The 12,832-nt window shown below is 40.3% G+C and overlaps 1 protein-coding gene across 2 annotated transcripts in view; it reads left to right on the top strand.

The window, feature by feature from the left end:
- Positions 1 to 1,356: 1,356 nt before the first annotated feature.
- SECISBP2L (SECIS binding protein 2 like) overlaps positions 1,357 to 12,832 on the top strand; it is a 31,460-nt gene continuing 19,984 nt past the window's right edge. For both annotated transcript variants that reach the window (XM_049812488.1, XM_049812487.1), the window contains exons 1-2: positions 1,357 to 1,568; positions 12,076 to 12,254. In XM_049812488.1, coding sequence (XP_049668445.1) covers positions 1,551 to 1,568; positions 12,076 to 12,254 — 197 coding nt within the window. In that variant the 5' untranslated portion in view covers positions 1,357 to 1,550. The remainder of the gene's footprint in view (positions 1,569 to 12,075; positions 12,255 to 12,832) is intronic.

Genomic DNA, 12,832 nt, shown 5'->3' with positions numbered 1-12,832 from the left:
ATTTGTTACATAAGAAGTTTTAATGGTGTAGAGCAACTCTTGAGAAAACACAAAGGGCTTATGTTGATTAATCCAAGAAATAAAATTTTTATAAAGTAGAATAAATTGTTACATAGCATAATGAACATAAATCTGGAAAGATTAAATAATTGTAAAGGTTAAATCTCTAGCGAGATAGCTCTGTCGAGACGTTTTTGGTAGTTTTATCTCTGTGAAATTCAGATACAGGCTCTCTTACTTTTTCCCTTAGCTGGGCCATTTATTCCTCACAAGAACCTCTATCAAGCAGGAACCCGCTTCTTGTATTAATACATTTTACAAATGTATTTTACCTGGAAGCGCTCAAGAGTGTGCTCCAGAATATCCTTCGGGTACTTCTTTTACAAAGGTACTTAGTCTAGTTCTACTTTTTTTTTTTTTGCTTCCCCTTGCCATGACTTAGGAATGTTGATAAAACATTATCAACCACGTTGTAAATAAATCACGCTCGATTTGCATTAAACCCAAGGCACCAGACATGCTGGCTTAACGAAGGGTAGGAACATTACCTGCCGAACACGCGGGTGGGAGCAGACGTTGTTGGGCGGCTCTGGCTTCTGCTCGCGTTTCCCTCCCGCCTTCCCCGGTCTCGGGGGGTGAACGTGGTCTCGCGGACTTTGCCGGCAACACAATAAATGAAACCCAAGTGAAAACCAGGGCAGCAAAATAAATAGGGAGAAACTTCACGCGAGCCGTGCCCAAGCCACGTCTTATGAGTTTCCCTCCTGTAACGGCAGGGACCCGGCACGCACGCTGATGGACTCCAGCCGCTGGGGCTGCGGCTGGGGCTGGGCCGGGCGGCCGAAGGGCCGGCAGGAGCGCCCGGCCCGGCCCGGGAGCCGCCGCCGCGCAGCCCAGCCCTTCGCTCGGGACGCTTGGGTGCTACCTTTAGCTTTCTGCCTCTAAATAAATCGCAGATTATTATTTGTTTTCTTCCTCTCCAACGTTCCGGATAATTTCAAGGGCACTGCCGGCCTGACAGCACCTCTGAGGGGACCGGGCCCCGCAACGCACCTGCCGCCCTCACCCGCCGCCGCCCACGCGACGGCCGCGGGCAGAGGGGATAACCCGGCCCCGCTCCCCGTTCACGTCTGAAGATTTCTCTCAGAAGTCGCACCCCCGCGTGTTTTCGGGCGGCCAGAACACGGCCCGCCGCGCCACCGCCCCCCGCGGCAGGGCAGGGCGGGGCGGGGCGGGGCGAGCGCGCCCGCCCGCCCGCCGCCGCTCGGGCGAAGGCGTTCGGCGCGGTTTGGGCCCGCCCGGCTTCCGTCCCAGATGATCCCTCCCCGCCGCCCGCCCTCCCTTCCCTCTCCTCTTCTCTCCTCTCCTCCCCGCCCCGCCCCGCCCTCGGCCGTGGCGTAGCCGGGGTCGGTTTCCGTGATAGCTGCGAGCGGGGCCAGCGCCGCTCTGGGTGTGTGCGGGAGCCCGGCGGGGGAAGCGAGCGCCATGGAGGAGGCGGCTCGGGCTCTCCGCCGTCCTTATTAGAGCCGCCGCCCAGCCCAGCTGGAGCCATGGACAAAGCCGACAAGGTGCGAGGGGCGGGCTCGGCGCTGAGGAGACCGTAAACAGCTGCGGCGGGAGGGGGCTGCGACGCCTCGGCGCCGCGGTGAGGGAGGCAGGGGGGCGAGCGGGCGGGGAGAGGAGACGAGACGAGAGGGAGGGGAGCGCCGCGCCGCGCCGGCGGCCCGGCTCTGTCAGACCCGCGTCTGTCAGGCCCGTCCCGTCGGGCAGCGGCCGAGCGGAGGGGTAGGGCGCGGCCCGCGGCCTGCCGAGCCCGGCGGTGGCTGGCGGGGGGGAGGGGGGGTGGCGGAACGGGACGGGGACCGGTGGTCGTGAGGGGGCCTGCCGTACTTCCCCGCCGAAGAAGGGCCCCGGGAGGCTTCAGGCGGGGCGTTGCCGAGGCTGGAAGCGGGAGCTCGGCGTGTGTTTGCCGGGCTGGTAAGGCGGCCGTCGTTCCCCTCTCCCGGGGCGGGAGGCCGGGCGCTCGCCTCCCGCGAGAGGCGTCAGGCCGTGCCCGTCCCCAGCCCCGGCAGAGCCTGGCCTCGGTCGGTCTGGGTGGACTGGGAAGCCGGGAGCGTCTCCCCGTGGTATTCGCAAAGGGGTGTAAAGCTCCGGTTTGGCCTTCTCCCTCCTGTTCCTTCAGGCTTTGTTTCAAGCTTGGGGAATGACTGTAGTTAGTGACATTTAATTTAAACCTGCCAGGTCACTGGAAGGGACTTCTGCAGGCTTCTCGAGAACTTTGCAACGTGAGAGACGTGTCGCTCTTGTTGAAATACTGTAAATACCGGGTTCAGGCTGAAGTTTTCAGGGTTAGGACGTAGCTGATGGTCTCAGCTGGTTAGCTGGGTGGGAAAGAGTGGGTGTAGCTCACTGCTTCTGCAAGCTGCTGGGGTTTTTTTCTTCAATGTTTGACTTGGCTTTGTCAAGGCGATCAGTTCGCATTATTCTTAAGACCCTTCAAGCTGTAGGTATGAAGGCGCTTAAGCTGGGATTTACCAGTTCATATGATTTGTTACATATATGCAATAAAATGTTTCAGTATCAGGAGGTAGTTCTAGAAGACGTATCTGAAATGAGTGTTACCATCCACAACAATCTGATCTTACTTTTAAGCTTCTGTTTCAGAGGAATGTGTTGAAAATTCATGAATTACAGCTTTCTTTGTAGTTTTCAGCTTTGGCATCTGCAGGGGTTCTAATAGTAGGGTTAATCAATAAAACAACACAAGCTCCTGTAGCACAGTAGATACTGAGTAATAATGCACTCTGTAAAGATAAATTGCTTTTCATTTTGTACATATGTCTAAGGAAGTTAGTGAATAGTATCTTATTACAGTATGGCTCTCACTGTGTCTTTATTACTAGGTTTTTCTGGTGTGATAATGATTTTAAATTCATTTTTTTCATGCTTGCTTATTTGCCTTCATGTAGAAAAAACTGATCCTATTCTGTAAAATTTACATTGGTCTACTTTGTTGTACTTTTTACTTTAAAATCTTGGGTTTTGGTGTGGGCTCTACCCCCTCCCACCTCCCGCCTTTGGTTCATCTGTAATTAGTGCTGCAGTACACTTGTGAAATATTTATTTCTTGTTGCTTGAGCTCTTTGTTACCGGAGGTTCACACACATGCCCTTATCAAACCATTCTCTTTTTATTTGTTGGAAATAGCTCATAAAAACTGAGAATCATTGTGTTATTCACAGTGTAAAGTGTTGACTCTGTGTGATTATCTTAACGAAGTGCAGTACTCCAACTCGGAGGTGCAGTTAAGCTGTTCAAAGCAGGAACCACCTTCTTTTTTTTATTCTTTTTGCAGCATATCTAGTCCTCTTGCTTCCTTATCCACTAGTAAGGCTTCCAGGCAGACAAATAATTAGTACCTTAGGAGTTTCTAAAATGATTCAACTATCTTGTTGCTTTTGTCGTCTTATTATACAGTAGCATCTTGATTAGGAGATCCCTAAATGCTGTGGGTTTGAACCTTTTGTGCTGTAAGAATTGAATGTAATCTCCTTTACCAGTGTAAGTGTTTGGTAAGGTTGCATCAGTTTTGGGTGCTGTTCCATCTTTTGTTTGATTTGGGCTCCTTTCTGCACCTGTATTGCATGGCATCTGATAAATGAATATTAAAGCATGCAGATGTGTGTTAAGAGCACTTATCCTCTTTTCCCCTTTCCCCCAGAATACTTTCTCAGCCACAGTATGGTAACTGTACTTACTGATAGGAGTAACTACTGTGGAATTAGAACATGAAGGAGTAGGAATATTGTACTATGGTAAAGTGTAGTATTTCAAGAGTAAAGGGAGAATTGCAAATGCTTTTGATGGGGAATGTATTTGAACAGTGTTTAGTGGTATTAGCCTAGTAAATCAGTATCAGATGTCATGCACCAACAACATTTGGACACATAAATGACAAAAAGATGTCACTTGTAGCTTGCCCTTCAGGTTTCTGTTACCTAAATTCTGGTATGATTTTACTCATTATAATATGCTCAGTGGTATTTTTGGCAGCTGACATAGAAGAAAACATAATAAAGCTGCTTAAAACTGATTATTTTATGATAGGTTGTGTTGTGATTTTTGTAATGGGTGTGGAAGTTTACTTCTGTCTGTGTCAGAACTGAAACTGTTCCTGTTAAAAAGTCTATGGGTTTCAGCAGCGAAGTGTAGATTATTTTCCTACAAGAGATAAAACTCAGCGTGTGACCTCTGGCGTTCTTTCTATTGAGGCTGATTGTGGTAGAAAACTAAAGAGAAGGAACCTTTCTTCTCAAGGGTACTGCTATGCTTTGATTTTACTAAGTGTTATACATTTCTCTTGCCCTGTGATTAAGACATTTGGTTCTATTAGTGCAGTTGAGAAATCAGGTGAAGTTGCAAAATCAGTGACCTGTGTTTTGTATTAGTATTGCTTAAAGACAGCCTGTTCTGCTTGCCTCTGCTGTTCTTGACCATTCAACAGTTGGCTTGATAATATGCTTGCCACAGAAGTAGATCTAGATCACTGTTTTGTGCTCTTTCTCCTATCCAATTTCCTTCAGTGTTTCTTACCCATGACAGGCTTTTCAACTGAGGCAAAGTGGAAAAGGTCAGTTTTCCTGTGCTATGTTTTGCATGTTGCTTTTTCTTGAACCTTGAAAGTGCAGAAGAATTTAGGTTTTGTGAGTTTTGTATTACCTTATTATAGAATATGTTCTCCAGTGAATTTAAGTGTTATTGATACGATATTTGAACATCTTAACTTTTTGATGACAAACTTATTTATCATTGACTAGTTTGTAGAGATGAGTAAGCTGATCTACATGAATGGTTTGTATTAATACTTCTCGTAAATAGGCTACAAAGCATTCAGATATTACTATTTCACATTGATGGTGTGAGCTTAGAAGTTTGTACTGTTATATGCTGTTAACTAGATAAGAGGATCCTGTTGGTAAGTTGCTTATCTTTGGACAAGCTTTGTAACTGTAAATATTAAATTTTATTTTTCCCCCTTTCTTCTAGAATATTCTGGTTTTGAGGTTAAACATGCCAACTTGCCATGTTCTGCCACCTGCTCATTTTCTACATATATGGAAAAATTTTAAAACTTAGCTTTGTTATATTCTGAGCATGGTACTTTCTTCTGTGAAAGGGAAGAGAATTATGCGTGGTTCCCTTATTGTGAGCTGAGGGAAAAGGGAAAGACTAACTTCATAGTATATTTGCTTTAAGTGTTGTATTGAAATTACTATGTTTAAACTAAATTGGGAGGATTAAATTTTGTGCTTTGTTAAACGGCCTGCTGCTGGTGTTTCCAGTTGGACTGCATATTTACCATTCCTGAAGTATCTGCCACTTAGAAGCAACTAATTATAGAAACAATGACTTCCATATTTGTAAAGTTTCTCTTAAAATAGATGAAATGTGACCTGTTCTTACTACTAAAATGACTTTCAAATTAAAAATTAGGAAGCAGGATTTAAAAAAAAGTTTTGACCTCTGTTTTTATCTTACATTTGTGATGAGACTTCTTGTTTCCAGGCTTTGAGACAGCAAAACAGCTGATTTTACTATAGCCCTCTGAAATGTGGCATCTGTGTCTGTTTTCTCGCCCTGTAAATGGTAAGATTGATATCCAAGTGTTCTCTTCGAAGAGAGCAAGCTGACAGAGATCCTATTTAATGGAAAATGCTGAATGACGTTAAGCTACAATGAACAAAAACTTTTCTAAGATTAAACATACAGTGCTATAACTATAGGACAAAGTTTACCAGTCTGTTCCTGCTTGTGTCATCTTCTGTCTTTGCAGCTGTTGATGACTACAGTAGCTTTTATATAGGAAACAAAGGATCACTTCAGTATATATTCTGTCTTGAAAGAGTTGTAATTGTTGGACTGAAATATGTAATGAGCTACTGCAAAACATTTTGTAAATTGAAACTAGGGATATCTACAAAAGAGACTTCTGTATAAATCTTGGTTTCTTTTGAAGGGGTGTGTCTCCATGAATAGGCAACTGATTGAAAATGTGATGTTTCAGCGTGATTTAACCAAAGTCGATTCTAAATATAAATTTATCAAAGGTCAATTTCAAAAAAGCTTTGTTTAGCTTTGTGATGTGAAAGGTTGAATAAATGTGAAAAAGTTGCACTCCAAAATAAAATTGTTTGGTCTTGCAATATTTGCCTTTAGATTGCCTGATCAAAAACATATATTACTTTATATTAACTATTTAGGGTCTGACCCTGTGTTTACTGATGTCAGTGGCAAAGTGCTAATTTTTTAGTGGAGGCAGGCTAGAGTAAATCTCAATACTGTGAGAGCACATAGAGCACAACTTAGTATCACAAGTGCCCTGTTGTAAGGATTAGGAAAATTGTAGGAACGTTCCCAAATCCTTTAGCGTTTGACAAATCTTTCTTGTCTAATTCTTTTTGTTTGCTTGTGGTTACAAACCAGTGGCACGATCAGTCCTGTTAGTTCTGTTCATTTGCACTTGTCACTCCATTTGTAGCTGTGTGGATGAAGTCTTTGAAGAATTACATTCATACATATTTGCATGCACTTCATTTTATGTGCTTAGTATTTGCTTCTGAAACAAAATGCTATTTAAAAAAAAGATCTCATGTCTTATTCTGGAGTTTAATTCAGTTGTCATTGGTTGCGTTTGTCAACATGGTATTTAAAAAACCAAATCCAATGAACTGTTCTATTTGGCAGTATTATTTCTGTATCTGGCCAAAGAAGCACAGAGACAACCTGTTAAAAGAAAGAAGTCTTAGTTGGAGATATTTTTTGCTTGTCCAGTAGAATGAGAAATTAGCAGCACCTTTACTACTAAATTGATAATTCTTTTCTTTTGCTTCTTGTTCCACTTTCTCTTCTTACACTATTAAGGGAATAATATTTCTGTTGTTCTGACAACTTAGTAGGAGCCAGAAGAACTTAAATGCTGTTTATTAAAAAGAAGAGTTACTTTGCCGTCTGTCTTCATGAACCCTTCCTCCTAGCTGAGAAAACCATAGTCCTAAAAAAATCTACTTGGATAACATTGGGCAAATTATTTAGCATTGCTATTGTTTCCCTCAGGTGTCGAATGAAACCATTAGCCATCTGTGAAATGTTGAAATGTCTGGATAATAACATTGGAGAGTTAATCCTGTTTATATTTTGGTTTGGTTAGCAATCTGACCTGACTTAGTCTATTTGTTTCCCCTTTTTGCTTTAAGTTGAAGTTTACTGTCCTCATCTGAAGATACAGCCTATGTAAAAAGGAATTTTAAATTATTTAGAGGGACTGGTAACATACTATAAGGAAGTAATATATTGAAGCTAATTTTGTTTAGTTGGTAATACACTTGAGCTGTCTTTCTGTTTTCTACCCTGAAGTGGAAATGGGGCCTTGTTGTTTAATGAAATGTATCAGTTGTGCTGAGTATTGTTTATATTATGCTTGCAGAATGATTTTTTTAAACACCTGTATTAAGGCTTTTAAGTTTTCAGTTGCTGTTCTGGGGAGTTAGCATATACACACATATATATATACACACATAGTGCCTACAGAACAAAATGCAAAATTTAAAAGCAGATGTTTGCCCTAAGTTCTTCTTTTTGCTGAAACAAGTTTCTTGGAACCATTAAACCCACCCCCCCTCCACAAACCAAACCAACCTGTAGGTACGGATTAAATTGCACAAGAAAAGTGTTTAAGGTGTAATACGTGTAAAAGACTTCTGAAATGTAGTTTTGATTCCTTGAAATAACAGACACTATCAAATTTCTGTAGGCGAGAAAAGAAATTAACTTTCAGATGGACCCATAGATGTTTATGATTACAGGATATGCTGTATCTTTATTTTACCTCTATAGCTAAGCTAAATATGTTATGAGCCATACAGAAAATGGTAATTAAATAAATCAGCCAATTGTTCTGTCATACCCATACTTAATCATTACCTGTATAAGAGACTGGGCAACAGGAAACATTGAAGTTGTCTGTCTAGTTTGGGCATCTCCAAGTGGTTTGAACCTAGCAAAATCAAGCAGAATAATTCAAATTGTCCTAAACTTGTCAAATTACATAAGAGTGTTGTGTTTGTTTTTTTAATAAATTAAAAAAAAACAACCACCCAAACCTAGAAGATGTATAATCGTATTTTTACTGGAGAGATTTAAATAAATCAAATTGTATACAAAATACTTGGATGGAAAAGTAAGGTAGGGATTATCTTCACAAAATGACAAGAAATACTTTCCTATGGCAGTCTTGCTGATGGGAGTAATTTGGTTTCTGCTTTGATCAGTTATATCTCCCTTTTTTTAGTACTTCATGTGAGAGACTGTTATCTCATAATACTAATAAAGAATGATGATATAATACAATATCACAAAAATCATTGTAATGAGACCATTCTGCAAGTGACTCGCCATTAAGGAATGATTTTTATATTTCTGCATCAATCTCCCAAAATAATCTAAGAGTAGACAGCCAGACAGGAAAGACCTTTAAAATAGGGAATCTTGTCCCAACCTGAATCACAACTAAAATGTTTTGACTATTTTCTGAGCCAGTACTAGAGTGGTTTATAATTAGTATCTTGGCTAAAGTTCACTTGACATGTTGCTGGGAGATAGTGACCAGGAGATTAGGAATAGTTGTTTGAAAGTTTTCAGTGCTTCATTAACAATACCATATTAGTAAAGTACTCGTCCTAGTTTTACTGTTGAATTTTCTATGGATGTGTGTGTTCCTTTAATGTTTATGCCATCTAGTTTTGTAGGCCAGCCCACATCTGAATCTATTCTTAAGTAAATATTTTTGCCTGGCAATCTTGCAATAGCATGAAAAAACCCAACTTAGTTTTCAGGGAGGGTTTTCAGTGTTGGTATCTGTTATTTATTACATGATCACTGTACATAAGCACTTGACAGTTTTTGGTTGGTGGTTTTTTTTTCAATGAGAAGTATTTATCTTCATGGTGCTGTGCGTTGAGGAGAATGCCTTGGAGTTTTGCAGAGGGTGAGTCAGTCACCTGGCAGCTGAGTGATGTGCCTGACTGAGGTCAGAGAGGAAGCTCTGGGACGAGCAGGGTGTTTGATTTGTGTTGCACAAGTTCAGTGCTGCTGCTGCAACTGCACCACAGCTTTTCCTCTGAATGTAACGAGAAGGAAGGAATGCTCGCCTACTACCTAGTGATCAAGAAATTCATTTAGTTAATATGAAAGTGATTGTTCCAGTGTAATGCAGACCTTGTTGCACAGCAGGTGGTGATGCTTCTGTTTTGATGGTTATAGCCATAAGTGTTTTCAGAACAGTCATTAATAACCACTTTTTGACAAGGATAGGGTATCTTGTCACTTGCTAAGACATACTTTTTTCTCCCTGCCACTCTAGTTTCACTTTTATCCTTTTATTTATTTTTTAGATGTTGTTTTCCTCTGCTGCTAAAACTTCAGGTCTGTTATGCTGCAATTTTATCTGTAAATGAAGCATATCAAAGCAGAGACTCATTTTGTTGGAAGGGACACTTCTGCTTTCCCAGCACTCTTGTGACAAGTCCAATCACAGAGAAGCTTCTCAAGAAATGGTTAAAAATAATCATGGACTCGCTACTTCATGATTTCTGTGTTATTTCCCCCGTTTTGTATAATTTTTTTCAAATTCTCAGCTCAATTATAAACAAGCTTTGGCCTTGGTTACTGTGGCTTACAGAATGTCCTACCATCAAAGTTGTTAAGGATCTAACTTTGATCTCAAACTAATACTTGCAGACATCCTGCAGACAATAGTCTCCTATCCTAAGCAATGTTCCACTTATAAACACAGGAGGAAGCTTTCTAAAGTTCATTTTACTAAGGTGCACAGTATTTGGAAAAAGTGAGTGACGTTTAAATAGAAATTATTTGGTGAACTGGTGTTTACAGAAAATGTCTAATGGTGAAATCTGAGCTAATACTGCATAAAATCTCATGAAAGAAGTGAGATCTCGTGAATTAGCAAATTTGATAATGGAAGGGTAAATATAAAAACAGAGGCAGACACTTTGTATACAATACTTTTTGTAGAAAAAGTTTGATTTCACTGGTACAGGTCATCTAAATAGCTGTTATAGAATGATTGTCTTTGCAATTACTTAGTTTGAATGTCATATTTGGAGTTGGAAAAAATGCATTGAGCAATATTTTTCGTTTAATTTTTGAAATTGACAGGGAATTCTAATTACAATCATAAGTAATATGTATTGAAAGTACTTCTATATTATAAAAGTATAGTGCATCAGTCACTGGTACTTATGACGATTTAATAGTGAATATAATACTTTATATGAAAGTTAGGGAGCTTTTACAGTAGCAACTATGGTTTTTGTTTTCCTCTCCTTGAGTACATGACAGCAAAGTGCTTAAATACCAGTTAGTTTTCAACTCATCTGGTGAATTACAGTGTAACTCATGGTCTCAGTAGTTTACTTGATGATTCTATCTTTTGCTCGGTAATTAAATTTTCTTGTATGTAAGTGTGTCAGACTAAATAAACAAAGATCCAATACTCTGCATGAGTGGGCCTTGACCTCACTTTTTCTGTTCAGTCTGATATATTAAAGTACTTACTCATGAAGTAAAAGTAGCTTTTCTTACTGACTGGGACAACTGTATTTTCAAAACATTTTTTAACTTGCCCCTCCTACCACCTCCACCTCCTTGCTGCTAAACAAATATGGGATCTTATTTAAAAAAATAAAATTTGGGGACCTTCTAAGTTTATAGATTCAGATATTGGACAGTAAGGCTGTCTCTGGATGGATTGGGGATTTGACACAGAGCAAGGCTGAGAAGAGTCTGGTGATGTAGGACTACGTGCCATGTAGGATGTAGAAGATGTAGGACTACTTGCCATGATATTTTCAGAACTCCCATTGTTTAACTGTTTCTGCTCATGTGGATGTTCCACAGGTAGTGGCAAGGATATAAGACTGTCTTCAGCACATCAAGCCTTCGGGTTCTCTTTTTTGCAAAATAAGAGCATGTACTTGTACAGGTTGTGTTGCATTTGGAATTCTTTCTCAGAGAAATAGAAGGAAAAAGTTTCTGGAGTCCTTGCTTGCTTTAGAGAGAATCTTCCTAGAAACTGGTGTTCTATGAGATGTTAATGTGAGACAAGTATAATTAAGCTGAAATCTTTGTACAAAAAAGATCCTTTTTGGCTGTATGTAACTTATAATGGAATATAGAATTTAAGGGTACTTTGGATCTGCTGTTGTCTTATTAAATAGAGCATTTTTCATTGTTTAAGTATTTAATATAATCTCATTATTTAAGTATTTTTATACATTTTCACTGTTAAAGATCCAGCTATTCCGTACAAGACCAAAAGTGAGTGTAAAAACAACTTATGAACTCTTGAGAATACCTTTGGGAGTAGGGGAGATATATATTTCTTTGAAAGTACAGTTTAAAACTTATTTCTAAGCAGTCTTTAGTGCCTTCTTCATGGCAAAATTTAATCATATTCTTTAAAATTGTGCAGATGGAATATGTGTGTGTGGTTCTTCTGTGATACACCATCTATTTTAGCAGTAAACCTATGGCTTACTGCTGAAAAATCTTTTATAATTGCTTAAGAACATGGTCAATTTTGTAGAGCAGGCCAGGCGTTACTACATCTTCCATATGTTGGTTTCACTTATGAAAGCCTACACAACTGTGCTCCACCGACAGTGCTAATTTGATTTTTTTTTCTGTGCGCAGACTAGTATATCCTCTGCAAGATCTGAACTTCAGTCCCTTTTAAATTAATTAGTGTTTGTATTGCACTTTGAAAATGTAAAGGTTAATACAAATGCTAACTGTTGGTGATCTGTGTTGATTGGAAGGATGTAACAAGCACTTGCCAACTGTTTTCCACCTCTTTCAGTTTACTGCAGAAATCCTGTAGTCTGTCATCCATTTGCCTGCTATTTGTGGCAATTACCATAAAACTTTATGAATGTAAATTTTACCAAACAATTTCTGATTGTATTTAATGAAGACATTGTTTCTTTTCTCTTTCTTAAGAATGTCAAGCTGTCAGCTGAAGTAGAACCATTTATTCCTCAGAAGAAAGGTGCAGAAACACTAATGATCCCAATGGCGCTTCCTAATGACACTGGAGGAATTAATGGCATGGAACCAACTCCTATCCCTAGCTACCTGATCACTTGCTATCCATTTGTACAGGAAAACCAATCCAATAGGTAAGAGGTTGTGGTCTTCATGGAAGATGATCTATTTTTAAATTAGTTTAAACTTTTTGTAGACTTGAGAGGAGTCAGTGACTGTTGACTGTATATTCATTTTGTTCGCTGTATTTAATCTTCTGACCCTTCATGGCTGAGGATGAAGTTTCTCTGTCCCCAGTCTCTTCTTACTCGTTTCCTTTCCTCTACTTTTCTCTATTCATGTTCTTTGCTGCTTTTCTTTCCCTGACTACAGAGCTCTGGTACAAATCTCTCAGTCACCTGCTGTGCTCTTGCATCTTCCAGGGCTGTCAAGAGGTCTGTGTCTGAATCTCTGATGCTGAAGCAGGGCTCCAGGTGTCCAACTTGGGTCCTGCCATGGTGAAACAGTATGCAGCTGACACTTGTATTGATTGTGGCTGTATCCAGTTTCCTTTGCATAACTAATTACAATACATTGAGTTTAGGAAATCTTTATTCTAGCCCAAATGTATTGTTTGCTGAATGCACAACTTCAGTGTTGATTATTTTATGTTGAAGGCATAAATTATTATTGCTGTTTGGTTTTGAAAAATGTACCCAATGTTTGCCGAGGA

Source organism: Accipiter gentilis, chromosome 10, assembly GCF_929443795.1.
Source record: "Accipiter gentilis chromosome 10, bAccGen1.1, whole genome shotgun sequence".
Classification (NCBI taxonomy): Eukaryota; Metazoa; Chordata; class Aves; order Accipitriformes; family Accipitridae; genus Astur; species Astur gentilis.
This window is presented reverse-complemented; position numbering and strand designations above follow the sequence as displayed.